We start from the raw sequence: 21264 nt of genomic DNA on the forward strand, positions 1-21264 counted from the left end.
CCACACATGGAATCCTGAAGGCCAAAGGAGAAGAGGAAGACCAAAGAACACATTATGCCGAGAAATGGATACAGACATGAGAAGAATGAACAAAAGTTGGATAGAACTAGAAAGGACGGCCCAGGACAGAATGGGTTGGAGAATGCTGGTTGGCGGCCTATGCTCATTTGGGGGTAACAGGTGTAAGTAATATGTTTTTGAGGAGAAAAATATACGGCAATAGTTCAGGAGTAGTCAGCGATCAATAACTATATCTTCAATAATTCTCATACCACACTTTTAACAATTATCTGGATGATATTATGTACAACACAATCAAAATCTCTGATCCATTAAATCGAACAAACTGTACTTTTAATTTATGGTTAAAATGGTTCAATTTCTTATTTGAAATTGTTAACAAAATTTTGTCATGAACATTGATCATATTCTTTATGGTGTACTGTACAGTATTTGTTTTAAATAGCTATTATTATTATTCACATGAAATTAAGTCAATTTTAGAAAATGTATATTATTATCATTACTATTATTATTACGATTTATGTAATCTCATTCTCATATTATTCATAAACTTTTTAAAAAATTGATCTTTAAGCAAAACAATAATAGGTATATCAATGTCGTTTTGTAGAAAAAATATTAATATGAACATGGCTTTTATGAGAGACTAGTATCATTAATAAACATCTTTAATTCTACACCAGTATCGAACCTAAGGATTCGCATAATGGGGATTCATTCAATGAGTTAGAATCCAGTTCTCTCCCTTTATTTCTCACTTCAGTTATATCGGTAATTTAGTATGATTCTCATACAAGTTCTCTGTTGAATAACTGGCTCATCCTTCATTTGTACAACTTTTTATTAAGACATTTAAAATGCCATCTCTCAGTTTCTCAACATAAATATTCACCCATCTGTGAATGAAACTAAATTATTCAAACTACTTACACATCATGAAAGTAGCATGATAATGTTTGAAGTGTTTTTCCGTTGGGAATTGACATTTTACTGAACCAAATTATATAAAACTCGTTGTTTTCGGGAAAGAACACCGCTAGTTTCCAAATTTTTTACGCTCGTAATACATAGACATAGATATGTACACGGACAAATTTGAAATATTGAGTTTCATACATCTTAATGTCAATAAAAACTATGCCATTTATACATAAACCTAAATGATGTGAATAATTTTCATTTATATCTTGTCTGTTTGTTATTTGCACTTCCTAATGCTAGACCTTCCAAGCAATTCCTATTTAAGCAAAATGAATTCCACAAACTTTCGTGTACTTATTCACCTTAGTCTGTCAAATATATACACGGATTGAGATTGCAAAATAATACTATTCAAAATTCAAGTTTTATATATGTATATAGATACGCATATATAATAGATAACTCGACCGATCATTACCAATGTATATAAACACTTATTTGCTTAGTCACTGTTTCTAGGTCTTTATCTAAAGGTTAATTGATAGATAGTTGATGTATGATGACTATATAGTTGAACATTCATTAGCGATTGTCCACGAATTTCTGATTAATAATTAGACCATTACACTAGATCATCCTTCTTACTCACCATATTTATCAATGCCCCACTATTTCTGTTTGTTTTCAAAATCTAAAATAGTTACATGAATTTGCCATTAGAACATTAAAGAAACAATCATACTTGGAAAGATGAACTAACTGAAATATATGATGCCTGAGGTTTCCTAGTGGTATTTTAAAAAATATGAACGGTGACGGGTCAAACTTTATTTGTGAATGGAAAGGTTATTGAAGAGGATAAGATTTAGGACCCTAGTTCTAGTAGTAATTATATATATTTATACATATTAGTTAGGATAAACTCTCTTCATGCAACAAACTTTTCATTTTATTAGTATTCAAGCATTGTCTTTCGCCTATTATCATGCTGTTTATTTGATCTTGGTGAGAACTTCATTACATTGGCCATCATATTTCGTAACTTTATCTACCCATAACTGTACTTCTAAATCCAATCAGAAATTATTATTATTATGTCCCTTTCAATTAAATAGTCAATTCCTATTCTATCTATATGTATACGCGACTAAGCCGGTTTCGTTAATTGGTTAAACTGATATCAACTATTTTTTTAATCATAAAAACATATTATAGGTATGATAGCAAATGATTGAATTATCTACATTAATTACGACAGCCTTGGCATTATTTGAGGATAACATGAGAGAATGTAAAATAAATAGATCATTTGTCGTGTCGCATGTAGATTTTGAAGGAGTTTTATCTTCTAAGTTGGATGGTTTAGTCATCGAGCTTTTATTGTTCTTTCGAGTAACATCCTCAGCACAAACTTCAGATTGAAGTATCATGCTCCATATATATATTCTCCGAAGAAGTGCCTTACACTAAGTCACGAAACATCAGGAAATCTAATTTTTCTACTCATTGGGATATTACAAATATATTATTTATTTATATATATAAAACTGTTTGTCCTGTCAACCTTGATTGGTTATTGTTGATCTTCGACCTATCATTGTCCGCACTTTCACTTTGATTGTCTCTCCCTCTGGCCTGACCCTTGGTCCTATATTTGTCCATGAATTTTCTGATTTGTTGATAAGTTGGAACTACTAAGAAGCAGATATAACTGGACGTCTGTTTCTTCCTTATACACGACTCTTTAGTAGTGTGTATCGTTATTATTCACATCCTTAACTGTCGGTCGTAAAACAGAATATTGACCATATTCGTTAATAAAATTGTTAAAAGTCAAGGCTATTTTAAGTCTCGGTTTTGTTTCACTAAAATTGTTTTAACGTAATTTGACTCTACTACGCGATTCACAAAACAGGATATATTATACCAAAGAATCCACAGGAGGTGTACACAGTACAATCCTAATAACTTTTTAACTCGGTCCACAACACACTTCGGATAATGACTAGAACTCAACTAGTTTATTGCAGCTATGAACGAAGATGGTACTACATGAAATCCACAAGTATTTGTGAACAATTTTAAGATATGTTCAGGAATCAGCAACCATGGATTCGTGTTTCAGGACTCATGTTCCAACTGTACGTCTAAATACTTTCGATCAACCCTCAATGTATGCTTTAAGTAACTACTTAGAAACTACAGCATTCATTAAATTGTAGTTTTAATTGAAAAGCCTACATCTATTGGATGTTAGAGTAAACTAGATAAGCAATTAATTATAACATTATGCCAAATAACAACGTGGATTATGATGGATTTGTTGAAGTTGTAGTTGGAAGTAACGTGATCTATGAAGTTAGGCATGTTAAAAGTATACCATTCTATCAACAATCGACTAAATATAGTTTCGTATGTTTACATATATATGTGACTTCATCATTAACTCGTCATTTTGTCAGATTTTATAACATTCGAATTCAACTGACTCTTCATCCATTCTGCTATTCTAATCTTATCAGTCATTTGTGAATTTAGAATTATGTTAGGACTATTTGTATTCTGTTTGCACCCTTCCTCCTCCTGGTTGGTAGCGACACCAAATGTAGTGAACAGAACACGAGTGGGGACAGTCGAATGTATTTAAGCACAAATTACAGACTATATCACTAAATTCTGATAACCATACAATGAACAGTTAATTTGCAAATTTACAACCAATTGTCTCAATCTTCACTGTTTCTTCTGTAAATATCAGTTCATCTTCTCTAATTCCATTGTTCATGCATTTTCCTACCAATTGCGCTTCATTTCAGTTCTTTTCTTATCGGTCTTCTGCCAAAATACATTTTATGTCTGACCATCGCCATATACTACTTATATGGATATAAGTAGACCACACCACATTAGTACTATCATTAATCTATCAACAATATATCACGATTTATCATTTGATATCTGATTTAATATTATTATAGAAAATCATATAGTTGATCCTAGGAGTCATTTGATCTGGTGTTTATTTCTGTTGGAAATCCTAAAGAATGCCTTGTACAAGTCTTTAGAAACCTGCAATACTTCAATCAATAAATGTTCTTGAAAAACTGCTGATTCTTGGATTATGTTTTCATTGTGCAAATTGGACGATTATGGATTTCATTACCATTCTTAGTATGTTTTCCAGAAACATTTGAAATCTCAAGGTTACACATAGTCCCGTAAATACAATTGCTTTTTGTAGAGATTTTCACGAATCTGTAAACAGCTAAAAAGTCACTAACAAACGTTCACATTTCAGGTGTATCAGTTTCACTCGAAATAATAATGTTATCAAACTAAGAATATGTTGGGGATGTTAAAACCCCAGAACTTATTTGGTGAATAACTTATTTTTGAAAATTTGAATTTCTTTGTTTTCGCGCCAAAAGCGCTTCTTTCACCTTCGAGTCGTATTTCGCACTTGGAAATATCTTAAACACTATTGGTCCGTTGTATCGTTTTAGTGTGTGATATAGTAATGCTTCCGAAGGACAATTTTATGCTGTATATATACATTTAATTTCTTCTTATTGCGATTGCTTGTGCTTAAGGAGTATATTATCCCCTACTTCGTCTTGGACTTCTCACTCTAGTTAGCGAAGCCTGAGACAACGGATTAGAATAGCCTATTGTGTTACTGTGTCATTGACCTTCGTTCCGTTTACCGAGTAAGGAGGAACCGTAATTAACATCAAGCATAACAGAATATGATCAAAGATACGATTAATTGGAGGTTAACTTTGAACATTATACTAGTTATCATAATATCTGAACGTTAGTAATTTCGTATAAAGAATCTTTATGAACGAAATTCTTTATATATTCCAAGAATTGCCAGTTAATAATTTATTCAAGTGAGATCCATGAATGGTATTATCCGATAATCTAAAATTCATCAATTAACATAACAAATTTTAAATAATCCTGTGGTTATATTTTTTATAAGTTTGCTGCTTGGATGCTTGCTCCTGGTTTTCCAACTGCTTCCTACAACCCCATACTACTTCTACACTTCAAGTAGAATAATGTAGAAAAAGTGCGAAATATGAGTAAAAATTTAAGTTAAAATTTAGTTTATACAGAGAAAATTGAGTTTATTTAAAGGTTATCGAATAACTTTGACCTTCTAGAAACTCCTGGAAACATAATAAATATAGTAACAATATAAGTAACTACTTAATAAAATATTAACATTAACACCGTTGGATGCCGGCTCAGTGGTCTGTCGGTTAAATGCTCTGGAGCAAGACCGGTAAGTCCTGGGTTTGAATCCCGCGAGGCGGGATCGTGGATGCGCACTGCCATTGAGGAGTCCCACAATAGGACGGAACGGCCGTTCAGTGCTCCCAGGTTTTCCATGGTGTTCTAGCTTCAATTGACTCATTATTTCAACTATGAAAATACTAAATTCGCCACAAAACCCCTTCTGATCTATAATCATATGCTCACTAGTGACTGACTTCAATAGATATTTCCTTGATTTCTAGTGGGAAGCAGTGACCGGTGGAGTTCTACCAGGTCTGTTGTAGAGATATCAGCTCACTGAAGACAATTGGTGATCGGTTGCGCAAAATCGTGGATTGGTTGAAGCTAGACATTAACACGTCTGGATGCCGGCTCAGTGGTCTATCGGTTAAGGGCTCTGGTGAGAGACTGGTAGGTCCTGGGTTCGAATCTCGTGAGGCGGGATCGTAGATGCGCACTGCCATTGAGGAGTCCCATAATAGGACGAAACAGTCGTCCAGTGCTTCCAGGTTTTCCGTGGTGGTCTAGTTTCAATTGACTCATGATTTCAACTATGAAAATATATTGTATAAACAGATTATCTATAAATCAATAATATAATGAGTGACTCATTAAAATATCAAATGTATGTCTTAGAATAATCAATGAAAGAGTTGAATAGTCACCTTGTTATGTATTTACGTATGTATGCATGTATAATGAGATTTCAATTTAAGGGTTCATTGAATAAAACAGGATAAATATTGTAGTCATTTGTAAAATGTATACAGTATTACTGAATATTCATTATAAGATAATAAATCTATTCGAACTGATAAATACTGTAAGAAAATTGATACGGCGAGAGTATAATTTATAGATGAACCAATCAGCTATAAGATAACAAGTCTCAAGTTTTGGCGTGAAATCCACTCATCAATTCGATTAAATAGAGTTTAGGCATTATAACTGATGTCAGTTTGCCAAGAAAACCCTAAATCTAATTCTTAACCTTAACTATCAACTGTATATCATAATTTTAGTTCCTCACACTGGTTTATAACTCTTATTTGGTACTAGTTATTAGGTGAACACTCTCAAGGTGACTTTATTGTCGCTCAAAGACCATCCATAAACTGTAGTCTCACCGACCAGCATTCTCCAACCCACTCCGTCCTAATCCTTCCTTTCTAGTTCTATCCAACTTTTGTTCATTCTTCTCATGTCTACCTCCATTTCTCGGCGTAATGTGTTTTTGGGTTTTCCCCTTTTCCTTTGGCCTTCAGGATTCCATATGAGGGCTTTCCTTGTGACATAGTTGGGTGATTTCTTCAATATGTATCCTGTCCACTTCCAGCACTTCTTCCTGATTTCTTTCTCCACTGAAATCTGGTTTGTTCTCTCCACAGTGGGTTGTTGCTGATAGTGTCTAGCCAACGGATCCAAAGTATTTTGCGTAGGCAACTGTTGATAAACACCTTTATCTTCTGCATGGTGGCCTTCGTTGTTCTCCAGGTTTCTGCCCCATACAGTAGAACTGTCTTGACATTTGTATTGAAAATTCTGATCTTGGTGTTAGTTGACAATTGTTTTGAGTTCCAGATGTTCTTCAGTTGTAAACATGCTGCTCTTGCTTTGCCGATCCGCGTCTTCACATCTGCATTTAATAGATATATTCACGTTAAATATGAATGCCTGTTACAATACTTAGTAGTGGGATTCTCTATTGTTTCAATAGCAACAAAAAATTCATCGGGCACTGTTAATCATAGTAGTTGGGAAATTCACAGGGTTGAACTTATTTTGACTCATGATTTCAATGAAATTCAACTATCTTTACAATCCTATACCGATAATTATTTTTTTACTTGACTATTGAAACAACATACATTTAATATTAATCCCTAACCATTTAAAATATTGTAAGTTTTGAATTAAAATGTTTAAATTCAATTTTAAATACAAATTTTAAAAAATAATATTCGTGTCATGAAGTGATAACTGTCGAAGAATTATTGAAGGAACTAAAAAACACTGGGCAACTGATCCATTGTAGGTAAAGAATTTTCAAATCTGTGCAACTAAAATGCTATATATAACTGAACTTTAGACGTTTAAGTCTCTCTCAACTAAGAATTCTGATTCGCATAATTGAAATCATGAGTCAATTGAAGCTAGAACACCATGGAAAACCTGGAAGCACTGAACGGCCGTTCCGTCCTATTGTGGGACTCCTCAATGACAGTGCGCATCCACGATCCCGCCTCGCGGGATTCGAACCCAGGACTTATCAGTCTCACACGTGAGTGCTTAACCTCTGGAACCACTGAGCTGGCATCCAACAGTGTTTAAGTCTAACTTCAACGAACCCACTAAATTGAGCAACCATCCACCATTGTCTTCAGTCAGTTACTATCTCACAACAGACAATATAGTTAAATATGTTGACTTCACAAATATTAAAAAATAATGGTTATGGAGTTAGGTTTTATCTTTAATATTTGTCGTTAGTGTTCAATAATATTATTAACTGGTTGACTCTATTTTCATTTGTCTGTTGAAAGATGAATGTAAAAGTCTATAGTTTGTAGATGGATTGTGGTATTGCTGAGTTTGGTTTTTATCTCAATGGTTTCTTTCTGAAGCATTTATTGTCTTTCGAGACAAAATGTTCAGCATATAATTTAAAGGAATGTGACTTATAAGAATTTCTTCACAAGTGACTAATAGCTTGCTTCTGTCGATATAAGAATGGGAACCTAATGATTTAATCGTTTAGCTCAGTGAATGCAATGCCACTGGAATATTTCAGTTTGACAGCAAAAACCATAGTGAAAACACTTTAACTTAAAACCACCAATTCTCTTACATTTCAATGTTATCAGTAATGTCAGTCTTAGTCGTGATATGATTAAACTCTCAACCAGTTAAATTTACGCAAATGATCTATTTCTTCAACCAATCAAAATAACTGAAGTTGGAGCTGTATACCCCTGGATCTCAGCTAGGTAGTTTATTCAAATATATCAAAATCTTTTGTATGTGTGTGTGTTCACGATATACATCGACATTGTTACAGACGTTTAAATCAGTAGGTAAATTGTCATTTAGTATTTCTGACTTGATAATGACTCATTCAAGTTTATTTTTGTTCACGATGAACGACAACTTTAGATAAATAATCAATAATAGATCCTCTGACTTAGTGTACATTTCACTTTTAGTCACAAAAAAACCGGAATATTTCATAGTCTATACAACCTCACTACAATAAAAAGTGACCGATGTTCACTAATAACTAAGATCAAGAGACATTTCTTGGAATTCTAATAAAAAGCAGTGACCACCTGAGTTCACCTATATCGGGTAGGAGACAATATTACAAATGGCAGTTGTTAATAATCGCACAATATCGCGAATCGACTGAAGTTAGGAATGTAAACCACATAACACTAGTTTAACGGTCTGAAGATTAAGTGTTCTCTGAAATGTCTTCAAGTAAATGTTGAGCTTTGGATGAACACTACAAAGTACAATTGATTGATCACTGGGTGGTGATCAATGTCATGCATCTCAAGTCATTCTTAATGCTGATAGAATGCTATCGATCAAGTTGCAATGCGGCCACCAGTCTAGGTGGCTCGACACTGCATGCACTATGTTAAGATAAGATGGTGGTTGAAGGTGGTCAACAGGAAACCCTTGACCCGGGTTTCCTGCTACTTGGTACTCGTCAGCAAGGTGTACCTGTAATCTTGAGGGAACCGGTGCTCCCTGACGGATTTGATCCCGTGTCACTCCACTTCACAGTCAGAGACGTTACCACTGAGCTACTCGGGCCGCGACTGATCTCCTGTAGGACTGAGATGTAATCACAATTGATTCATCCCTGGGTGCTGATCGATGTTATGCGTGTCAAGTCCTTCTTAGCGCTGATAGAATGCTATCGATCAAGTTGCAATGTGGCCACTAGTCCAGGTGGATCGACACTGCGTGCACTATGTTGAGATAAGTATCCATAAACTAAGATTAGATAGTTAATTAGGAATTCCTGTTTTACAATGATTGTTTAACTTGTTATGAATGTTTTATAACTGATAATTCTAAGCAGAAATATATATATGTTTAACTAATCTATCAGTAATTCATTTACGAGACTTATTGAATTTATCTATTGTAGTTAACATTTATCAGCATTATTTGTAAACAACATAAAAAGAAAGATAAAAAAAAGATGAAAATGACAGTATAAAACTTTAGGACACTTCATTGAAATGTTGTGATGTATTAGTTTGATTGGATTAAATTAAATCCTATTTGATATGTTGAATTATCAATGTTTATCATTGTTATTAATCACTTTTTTGTTGTTGATGAGAATGGGGTTTCAAGAGAGATTGTAGCAATTTTAATAGATAAATTCATTAGTCTATATAAGGTAGACCATCATTGAAAACCTGAAGCCATTGGACGGCTATTCTGTCCTACTATAGGACAATCCTACATCAAAAATTCAAACCGAGGACCTTCGGTCTTGCACTCGAACGTTTAACCTCTATACTACTGAACTGACATCCAATGGTATTAATCTTTAATTTCTATCGATGCATAAATGATTATACAATCAGTGTTTCCAGGTTTTCAGTGTTAGTCTAGCTTTTATATCACCTCATGTATACAACTATTAAAATAGTTGAAATCATGAGTTAAATAAAGCTAGACCACTATGGAAAACCTGGAAGCAATAGACGGCCGTTTCGTCCTACTGTGGGACTCTCAATGGCAGTGCACATCCACGATCCCGCACTCGCGAGATTTCAAGTTTTCCATGGTGGTCTGGCTTCAATTGACTCATGATTTCAACTATGAAAATGCTGAAATCTCCACAAAACAACTTGTGAACTATTAAAATGTATTTCTTTTCTTGTTGTTGTTGTTGATTATTCACATTATAGTTGAAAGCGTGAGTCAATTGAAGCTAGACCACCATGGAAAACCTGGAAACACTGGACGGCCGTTTCGTCCTATTATGGGACTCCTCAGCAGTGCGCATTCACGAACCCGCTCTCGCGAGCGAGATTCGAACCCAGGACCTACCAGTCTCGAGCCGAAGCCCTTAACCGATAGACCACTGAGCTGGCATCCAACGGTGTTAATGTCTAACTTCAACTGATCCACGAAATGAGCAACCATTCACCGATTTTCTTCAGTGAGTTCCTATCTCACAACACACGTGGTTTTGAACTCCACTGGTCACTGCTTCCCATAATAGGACGAAACGGCCGTCCAGTGTTTCCAGGTTTTCCATGGTGGTCTAGCTTCAATTGACTCACGCTTTCAACTATGATAAATACTAAATCTCCACAAAACCCCTTCTATAATTAATATTCACATTACTCATTCAATTCATTTCATATAAATCTTATTTCTAAAAATTTTTCTCTTTACCAGTTATTTATTTTATTTATTATGGATAATTTCAACAACAAAAAAATCAACTAATTAACCTAGAAATTCTATTGGTCAAACATAATTTGTTGTGATTGGTGTATATATGTAAGTATGTATGTATGTTGTTGTGTATGTATGTATGTATGTATGAGTGTATGGACAATAATAGAAATTTATTAACCAATTAAATTTCAGTAAATAGATTAAATCAATCCTCATTTATTGAGTAATTTAATCAGATTAATAAATATATGAATAGATATTTTATATGTTCAGTTAGATGACATTCAATGTCTCCTATATTATATATTACATACATACATACAAACAAACATCCATTTATGTGTATCCATTTATATGTGTATGTAGGTGTGTAGTTCTATGTTAAAAATTTTCTAATTTTTTTTTGAGCAGAAAATATGTATGAGCACTCATTCACTCACTCACTCATAGACATGTAATATGTAATAATAATAATAATAATGATAATACTAATACATCATTTATCCAATCACACACGCACAAATCATGATATATATATAGCTACGACAATTTTGATTGGTTAGTAAATAAATTCAAAAATATACGAATGAATATTTATGAAAATATTTTCTATGGGAAAAAAATTTTTATAACATTTCAACAACAACAACTAGGAGTGAATCCATCTAAAATAAATAAAATGATTTTCTTTTTTTTCTTTTTTCTTTTCTTTTTCTTTTTGATTTTCTCCATATTAAATTATTTAAAATAAAAAAATAAAAAATAATAATAAATGATCAATATACAATATTATTATTATTATTAATCTCTTATTATTTAAACAAAAAATGTATGGAATAATAATATTAATAATAAACAAAGAAAATGATTAATGAATATAATTATAATTTAATGAACAATTTCTATTTATTACAACGACCATGTAATTTTTTATAATTAATTAATGGCCATTAGGTTTTGGCGAACTATTTATTTAATTATTAAAACTATTTATTATATGAATTTATTTATGTCAAAATATTTATTAACAATAAAAACTATTAATGGAAATCAATTAAATAATCAATTAAATGAATTAGATATTTATCAAAATAATCCATATCCATCATTATCACAATTAGAATCATATCGTATTAATAATCGATTAAATACTAATGTAAATCAATCATATAATTTTTATACATCTAATCCATATCAATCATATATGCCAATTGGTAGATTTACTAATATATCTTATCCTTCTTCGAATGTACATGAAAATAAATGGAATGCTTATATCAATCGTGTAAATAATCAATATATCAATCGTAGTTCTAATAGTCAAATTAGTAATAGTAATAATCAATCACATTATACCTCTATACCTACTAATTTCCCCAATCTAGTATCTACATCAACATCTCCTTTCTCTTCTACATCATCACTATCAGGATCTACATCATCATTAGGTATAGTATATACACCTGAAATATCACATCCTTTTTTAGCCGGTGAATCAGAAACAGAACAAATTTTAAAATATATATTAACTAATTATAAATCTCATGAAAGACCAAATGAAAATTCACAAGATCCAACTATTGTTAGTGTATTCATTCATATTATAGATATATCATCAAGTAATGTAGTACAAATGGAATATACAATTAATTGTTATTTACGTCAACAATGGTATGATCCACGTTTATCATGGGATACTAATACTTTATTAAGTAATAATATTAAAGAATTATTATTAAATCAACAAAAAAATCAATTATGGTTACCTGATTTATTTTTTCGTAATGGTAAATCAGGTTTTTTACATGATATGTCACAACCAAATTATTTATTACGTGTTAAATCTAATGGACAAGTATTATATAGTCAAAAAATTACTATGACATTATCATGTCAAATGTATTTAAGAAAATTTCCAATGGATAAACAAGAATGTACAGTTAATATTGGTTCATATGGATATACAATTGATCAATTAAAATTTATATGGCATCATGATAAACCGGTTACTATATCAAATAATTTACAATTATTAGAATTTGAAAGTCCACATGGTGCATATACTTTGGTAAGTATAGAAAGAAGTTATTTACCCCCCCTTTTTTTCTTATAGCAATATATAAATAATATTTATGTTACTATAGCTATTGTTATGACTCGGCTATTTCATAAAAAGTATATTTTTGATCTTAAAGAAAACGAATCATCTGTCTCTTTATGTATTGGTTTGTTCTTGGTCATATATATATGTTTATTTCGATTGAAATCATGAATCGATCAATATCAGACCACTGTTGAAAACCTGGACGCACTGGACGGTCATTCCATCCTAGTATAGGACTCTCCAGCAGTGTGCATCCACGATCGCGCACGCAGGATTCAAAACCAAGACCTTCGATCTTGCATGTGAACGCTTAACCACTGAGCTGACATCCGACTATATTAATGTGTAACTTCAAGCACCTCACGATATTGCCCACTCATCTTCCATTGTGTTTATTATCAACTAAAACATTTGTATCTTAATCACTTTTTCCCTAAGTAACTTATCAGAGGTTATTATACAAAATGAATTTTCTTTTGTATAGACAACATCTATTTTGTTCCCTCAGGATACTGGAGCCCATGTGCACCATTGATTTGGAATCAGGGTTTTCCAACCCCCCTAGGTGGACTCACCGTGTCCACCAACCTAGTTAAAGCGCCGGACATTCGCTTTTCGTCCTCTCAATTTCGTAAACAACACCCGTGGTTCGAGGAGGCAGTGAGTAGGACTTCCGTGGCAGAATCTATATACGCGCGACCATGTGAGAGCATTTGGAGAGAGAGAGCGGACTCTCCCCACTCTCGGCCATACCAGGGTATTCGACGGCGTATATAGGTTAACAAGTTATAACTAACTAAATAATCAAGGTATATCATAAATCACTATTGAATTATATATACACAACAAAAACATTATTTCTCTAAAAGTAAAGATCGTAAAATAAATCACATATGATTTATTTCAGGTATTTTCAATTACAGATTTAATGGCTCATGAAAATCTCAAATGGTCACATTTATGGACATTTTAAAACAAAATTTTAAAATTATTTCATTATTATTATTACTATGTGTACTACTTCGTACCGTATAATTTAATCTTCGAAAAAAATCAATATTCATTCACATTTCCTTCGTCAAAGTTGATTAATTAAGTTACTTAGAGTAAGCATAACAATTTTTTTAGTAAGCAACTAGACAGATGACAATATCAAGCATAAATGATAAGTTTCACTCAATTAAATAATTAAAATTGATTTTAATCGTTTGTTTGTTTTTTTTTGTTTAAATTTTATTTCCTTCCGAAAAATTTTCTTTTTTTTACCTTAAAAAAATAAAAAAAACAAAAGAATTAAGTAGTATTTATTGTGTCTGAAATTTTAACGGAAAAGTGAATGTAAATTTTTGTTAATTGTACCCTTAAGCAAAATTTGCAGACCACAGTCTATATAGACTATATATAACAACATTCTGATATGGGGAATAAATGAGATACTAAATTTTGGCAATAAAATTATTTTCTGCCATTTTTGTGTAGTTTTCCTCCTTTCTCTCTAGATACAATTTAGGTGTTGTATTGAAAAAAAATATTGAAATTTTTTGAAAATTATTCATTTGCTTTTATTCTTGTATAAGAAATGGTTGTATTGTGTGAATAAAGTAACACTGTAAATTTGAAGCCATTTGCAGTTCAATTATTGTTGTTTTTTGGTGTGTGTGTGAAATGTTGGTTAAGACTTGTAACTCAAATAAGATTGCTCTATCAGTATTTGGGTTGAAATCGTTTGATCATAAAATTTTCACTGTAATTCTGGTATAAAATAAAGATAACAGTGTTTACTTTCAACTTCAGGAAACTGTTTAGTTTTGATGATGATGATGACAACGACTTTGTACTAGTCATTACTTCAATATCATAATAGTTTGAAATATATGAGACAAAACTAGAAAGAGATATTTTTCTAAATAATTTCTTTCTAAACGTATTTTTAATAAACACTGGGATCAATGATAAACTCAGATTATAGTAATATCGTCTGAACGAAAACGTATCCATTTGTTTGACCTCCAGGATCATATACCTGACTAGTCATTATGTGTACTGAAAAGTTTGATATGAATTTGTATTTGTCAAATAAGTTATATAAACTGAAGAGATTTCTTGTCTTTGAATTTATTTCAACTATACTAAGGGTTTCTAACCTTTAAGAATATTCTTTTTTACTTGTGCTTCAAACATTGTAATATTTTACTGAAGTCCATAGATCTGTTTTTTCTTTTAGACTGAAAATTATCGAGGAATGTATCAAGTTTTAAAATCGCTGGTAAATTTGTAAATTGACCTGCTTACAATCGGTTCCTTGGCTAGTGGGATGACTCAAATTAATGAATGATGTAAAGTGTTTGGAGATAGTTGATAAGAAAATCCGTTTAATATAGGTTTCATGCTAGTTAGGACTCGTCAGCTAGGAGTATCTGGAATATTGAGGGAATTTATGCTCTACAGTAGGTTCAAACTTGTGTTACCCAGTTTCATAAGGTGACATGAAATCTTTACATTTAACCTTTTTTAGTGTTGTTTCCACAAACTATCACTCCGGAGCAATACTTAAACACTTCAGTTTGGGTATCCAAATACCATCGCTAGTTCTTAGGTGAATAATTTAGTTTAGTACTAAATATATGAAACGTTACTTGGTAATTAAGTTACATCTAAAAGATGAATACAACAACCTTACAGTGACCAGTAATCGAATAATTACCGATTTCATAAGTGTCTAGTTCATAGTATTAATCTTATTTAATTGATTAAGGATTAGATAAATTTATGACTTACGTTATCGATTAGTGAAAAATTAGTGTAAATATATCATTCCTAAAACAGGTCAATCACATCATCAAAAGCTCAATAGTAATATATCTCACAGGCACAAAATGAATTTCACGAAGAGCATCAATTCCCTCAATTTAAAGATACATCTTATTATTGATTAGTAATTAGAATGAAGCTTAAGTTCAGTTCATTCAGCCTATTACCGCCAAGCTCCTTACATCAAGATAACATTTTCATATCTATGTGGTTATGTAATAAAGATTTCAACCACTTTGAAAATAATTTTCAATATAAACTGACATATTCATTGACAAACTATTAGTTGAAAACTAAAGTATACTAGTCGTAGATTAACTTTTGTGGAGATTTTAGTAATTTTTTATATATAGTTGAAATCATGAGTCAATTGAAGCTAGACCACCATGGAAAACCTGGAAGCACTGGATGGCCGTTTCGTCCAATTGTGGGATCATCAGTGCAAATCGCTAAAAAATCTTCAAATAAAATATTAAAGATAATTCTGTTTTCTTAAATAACTATAATAATAGACAACTATATCAGTGTGCAACTGAATTGTTGGTAATAATCTTAACATATATCTGAGATGTATTTCTACAATACAATACTACACTTAATAGATCAAAGAGAATGCTAGTCAATCTTTTCTGTTCTTTCTTCAGTGTCTCTTTAAGTTAAGTTTAATATTATTGATATAAGTATTTGTTATATACTTTGTTATATATTAAGTAATTGAAAATATTCAATAAGAAACTTTTATTGGCTAAGGTTTCATACATGTAGGCATTGGTCAACAAGGTATACCTGAAATTTTGAAGGAAGTCATATTCTCTACTGGATAAAAGCCCATGTTACTCAGTTTCATAATCTGGGACGTTACCATTAAACTATTCGGTCATGTTGATCGATAGAATTTGATCAGGACTAAGGGACTTAACAAAAATGATATTGTTTACTATTCAGTGATTGATCAGTTGAAATCTACTTTAATTTAATATTTGATAAATGTTTGACGTAGATTAAAGCCTCTTTGATATGACTAAAATTTTACTGATTATTTGATTAGTTTATAACTGTTTGATAAATACATATAATTTTTACTGGCGGATTAGTTAATTTCCAAAAATTAGCATGGTTTTTTCCGTTCGGTTAGCTTCATAAAATAGTTGTTTAATCTTTCGTCTGTAACACCCAATACAATAGTAACTGTAAAGAATTATAAGCAGAGATGGATAGTGGCTAGTAGTGGAATCCAGGACGCGCGTTTCGTCCTATTTAGGACTCGTCAGCTGGATGTACTTGCATCTCAGAGTTGATGTTCACTCTGGGACTCGAACCCAGTACCCTCGCTTCAAACGCCATCGCGTTATCCACTCGGACACTGAGTCCTGATAGCCACTTGCTTGTGTGATGGGGTGACGAGTACCAAATAGGACGAAACGCGCGTCCTGGATTCCACTGCTAGCCACTATCCATCTCTACTTATCATGCTTGTAAATTAAGGCCATATCGAGGCAATACGCACAGTATGCCCATATGCCAATTAGAGACTGACCAGTTGCAGTTCTAAACATCAATGGGAGGATTCAAACAAGCAATACTAAATGAATGTAAAGAATTATATTTGATTGTTGGTGATGTTTAAGACTCTAAATGATCAATGCCTATTACCATAATAGATACCCTGAACTCTGATCCCGATGTTGTTTACGCATTTACAATTTGGATGTATATATAATGCATAGTGATTAACAATGAAATTCAGGATGTGTATTCTGTTTTTTTTTTAATTTAAGACTCGTCAATGGAATTCATTTATATTCTGGTTGATGTAGTATGTTTCACTGATCGGTACTGGTTTCTTATTTCAGTCAGAAAATGAACACTTACATTATGTTCTGGTGAGATAACAGATCTCACGTAGATAGAAATAATGTTCTTTTCAAACTTCTTCGTTATTCAACTAAATTAATCTTAATACAGAAGATAATACAACTGTTAGAGGGATATTTTCTTTACTTGTTAAAATGTAAATAAATAAAACGTCTATTACTCTTAAAAACTTTTCTATTTGAACATGTTTGTCAAGATAACAAAATCTGATTGAAATTGGTCGTTCAGAAAAAAAAACAATGTCATTTGAATCACTTATCTATCTACAAATACAGTCTTGGAAACTGACATGATTCGATGCATGAAAATATTCTCTCCCTCTCTGTGCTGATATATATATATATATATATATGTTGTTTAGTTAGTATCAGTATTCTTTACCCCCTTTAAATCAAAATCAACATTTTTTTTTGTGTATTTCATTTAGAAGAAAAGACGTTTTGATTGAAATTTCATTTAATTTCCGTTTCATAGTCGTATACAAATATTCAAAAGAAAAGTTTATTACATATATTTCTTTAGAAAAACTTATCATTCTTATGAAACACTGTATTTTGAATTTGTTTTAAAAAAACGTCGGTCAGTTTTTTTAAAGTATGACTATGTAAGATATTCTACTAAACTATACTCATCTGGGATTGTGTCTAAGAATGATGGTAAATCAGTTGATGAGGTCATGAATATTCATCGACTGAGATGGTTGGTCCACGTGTTACATATGCCTGAACACCGATTACCATGACGCGCTATGCTGACTAGTATTGGGGGATGGTTGGAAGAGAGTTAGGGGCGGCCAAACCAAAACATAGCATCAGAGCTTAAAGTCATTAACTTCTAGTCTGAGCCATGTTGGTAGATGCAGACTACTTGGTTGGGGTCCGCACGACTATCGTAACCAATGGTTGGAGACTCTGGGTGACATGGCTCAGAATCGATCACAATGGCGTAGGTGTATACACTCTTTATCTTCCCTTAAACCTTGAGATTAAAATTGCTTCATAACGTTCTTCCTTCTTATACTATATCCTTATATACAACCTTTCTTTTATATATAAACACCACTAAATTAACTAGTTCTATGAATTCAGTGTTCATCTTGTTGTGCTAATGGGGTATGGCAACTTGGATCGATGCATATATGTGCCTGGTCCTATGTTGTAGCTGACTGACTGACTAAGAATAAAATCGAGTATTCTTACATTGTCATATTTGGTACTAGTCAATAAGGTATATTTGCATCTAACTGCCGATGACTAAACTAAAACTCAAATATAATAATTTTTCGTTTCGTATTATCTACTATACTTAACTGATTACTGCCACTGAGGTGACTAGTGATTATGACTGAGAAATAATTACTTTCTGATGCTTGTTCAAAGAAATAAAACTGAAATGGCTCGATGAAATGAGGAGGACAAAACTTTGAGATGAAGATTCATTCATGAACAACCTACTGACTTCATTACTGATGTTCAGTCGACAAAAATGTATGAAGCTATGCATAATTTTAGATGTTCGTTTGATCAGCAGATAAACATCAGTGCATTGGACTAATAGTTACTCAATAATTTGGCGTGTGTATAAAATTAATTAAATCGAAAGGTCAGAAAAATACTTTAATTAATAAATAAAGCTAAATTTGCTACTTATACATTTTACTATTCCTTAATTCTACCCTTTTTTGACTGAATGAGCTTAAGTAGTGTTTCCTGTAAGAGGGATCAGTATATCCCTTTTCATCCTTTCCTTTATTTCAAAACTAAATAGTCTTGGATCATGTTCTCTTGAGTCAGTCATATAGGACATCAAACCTTAGTCCAAACTTCATATCAAAGATAAACTTGGAAACTGACTTTGAAACTGTATTTGCTTTTTTTTCTTGGGTTTTCTCAACTGAAGACTGAGGTAATTTTTTAGCTGGCGCTTCAATCAGTTTCAACCCACGTGAATAAGCTACTCACCATATTTATAAGTAGTACATAAATTCAAAATAAATAAAACGTTTTGCAATACAAATTTATGTTTCATAAACGTCAATTATCTTATCGATTTGTCTTTCATTCCAGAATGTTATTAATAGACTTTGACAGAAATGAAACCACTCATTAGCTTATAAAAGTCTTCATTTTCCAGGATATTAACCACTCAACTGAAGTCATTTTAAAACCAAATTCTACTCAGTTCAAGGTCATATTTATATTTACTGAAATAAAATACTTCGAAACTAACAACAAACGGACAAAAAAACATGAAAAAGCTCATGTTTTATTAAACTTAAATTTTTTATGTGTTGAAGTGAAGATAGGGTCATTTTTTCTGGGTATTCTTTATGTTACATTCGGACGAAGAATAAGCGGATAGTAACTGATAGGATCTATTTTCGGATTATTATCCCGCGAGGCGAGATCGTGGATGCACACTGCCACTGAGGAGTCCCACAATAGGACGAAACGGCCATCCAGTGCTTCCAGGTTTTCCATGGTGGTCCAGCTTCAATTGACTCATGATCTTAACCATATAAAGTGATCTAGTATTGTTGTTATTTTCGGTTTTATGGTATAATGCGGTCTGGTTTGTTAGTATATAAACCCAGTATGTCTGAAATATATGATTCGTATAGCGGGGGTTGATATTGACGTTCTGGACTGAATTTAGCTGGGTTAGGCGAGAAGCTACTATCTCGGTGAACCAATAGAAACTCAGAGTTGACTCTTGGCTGCTCGTATTGGTTTATACATCAATAAACCAATGTTCTTATTGGCAATCGTATCACGTGACTATAAACAGGCTATAAGAACATAACACTTTAGTACTTTATATCATTATTAAAAAAAGTTTGAATCGCCTCCGTTGTTAATATTTTTTGACTGAATCCACTTGATGTTTAAAGTGAAAGGCATCGAATTATAGTTCTGGTTTGGACATCAACATTGCAATATGGTAGGTACATCCAGTTAACAAGTCCCAAATGGCAAGAAACACTAGTCCTGAATTTCACTGTTAGTCATAATCCATCTATTTTATATCGCTTAGTATTTTAGTTATGAAGTAGAGATTAGATTAGGTTAGTACTAACTTCTGTTTCACTTCTCTCGCTTAGTGTATTAATAACAGTTACTGCTCCAACTGATTAGTTAGTATAGGATATGTCGCTTGCGCCATGAACATAGATCAGCATGGCTAAACAAACGTATAATTTAGATTGCACACAATTTTATTTTGACCTATCTAATCTAAATGGTTCATAATGTAAAAATATGAATAATTTATTGTCTTAATCTATCAAAAAAGTGATTAGGCTCCTGATCATTCAAATGAAGGGACCAACAACCATACAAATGATAAGAAAAAACCTACAGATTTAATTTATATTCCTAAACTGATTGGCACTCGATCTTAATTATGTGTACTTTTTCTTTCCCTTCTATCTGATATAACTACTGTTGTTTTTGATCACCTGAACAGTCTGTAAAACATATACTCTATTTTCATCAGTAAAACTTACCTATCTCATGTGATTGTATATACTGTGTAACCTCTACTTCAGTATTTCATCTAGGTATTAATTATTGATCTTATTTCTCTCACTCCAAGTTATCCACGTTTCCTAGTTTAAATAACTGACTGGTCATAGCTAAACAAACATCGGAAATCAAAATGTACCAACACAATAAACTCTCCATCCTAATATGGAACTCCTCAGCAGGATTCATCCACCATCGCACCATGAGATCGAACCAGGACCTTCAGGTATCATGGTGAGTGCTTAGCCTGGAGATCACTTTGTAGTCGGTACTCAATGGTTCACATAT

At 32.3% G+C, this 21264-nt stretch overlaps 1 protein-coding gene across 1 annotated transcript; it reads left to right on the forward strand.

Moving 5' to 3' along the window:
• Window positions 1-11866: 11866 nt before the first annotated feature.
• Window positions 11867-17900, forward strand: Smp_099500 (putative neurotransmitter gated ion channel; the record flags this gene model as incomplete). Its single annotated transcript, XM_018798016.1, has 2 exons — window positions 11867-12730; window positions 17880-17900. 2 exons carry the CDS (start codon window positions 11867-11869, stop codon window positions 17898-17900), a joined length of 885 nt encoding a protein of 294 aa, XP_018653000.1.
• Between the last annotated feature and the right edge of the window lie 3364 nt (window positions 17901-21264).

This window comes from Schistosoma mansoni, chromosome 6 (genome assembly GCF_000237925.1).
Source record: "Schistosoma mansoni strain Puerto Rico chromosome 6, complete genome".
NCBI classification, from domain to species: domain Eukaryota; kingdom Metazoa; phylum Platyhelminthes; class Trematoda; order Strigeidida; family Schistosomatidae; genus Schistosoma; species Schistosoma mansoni.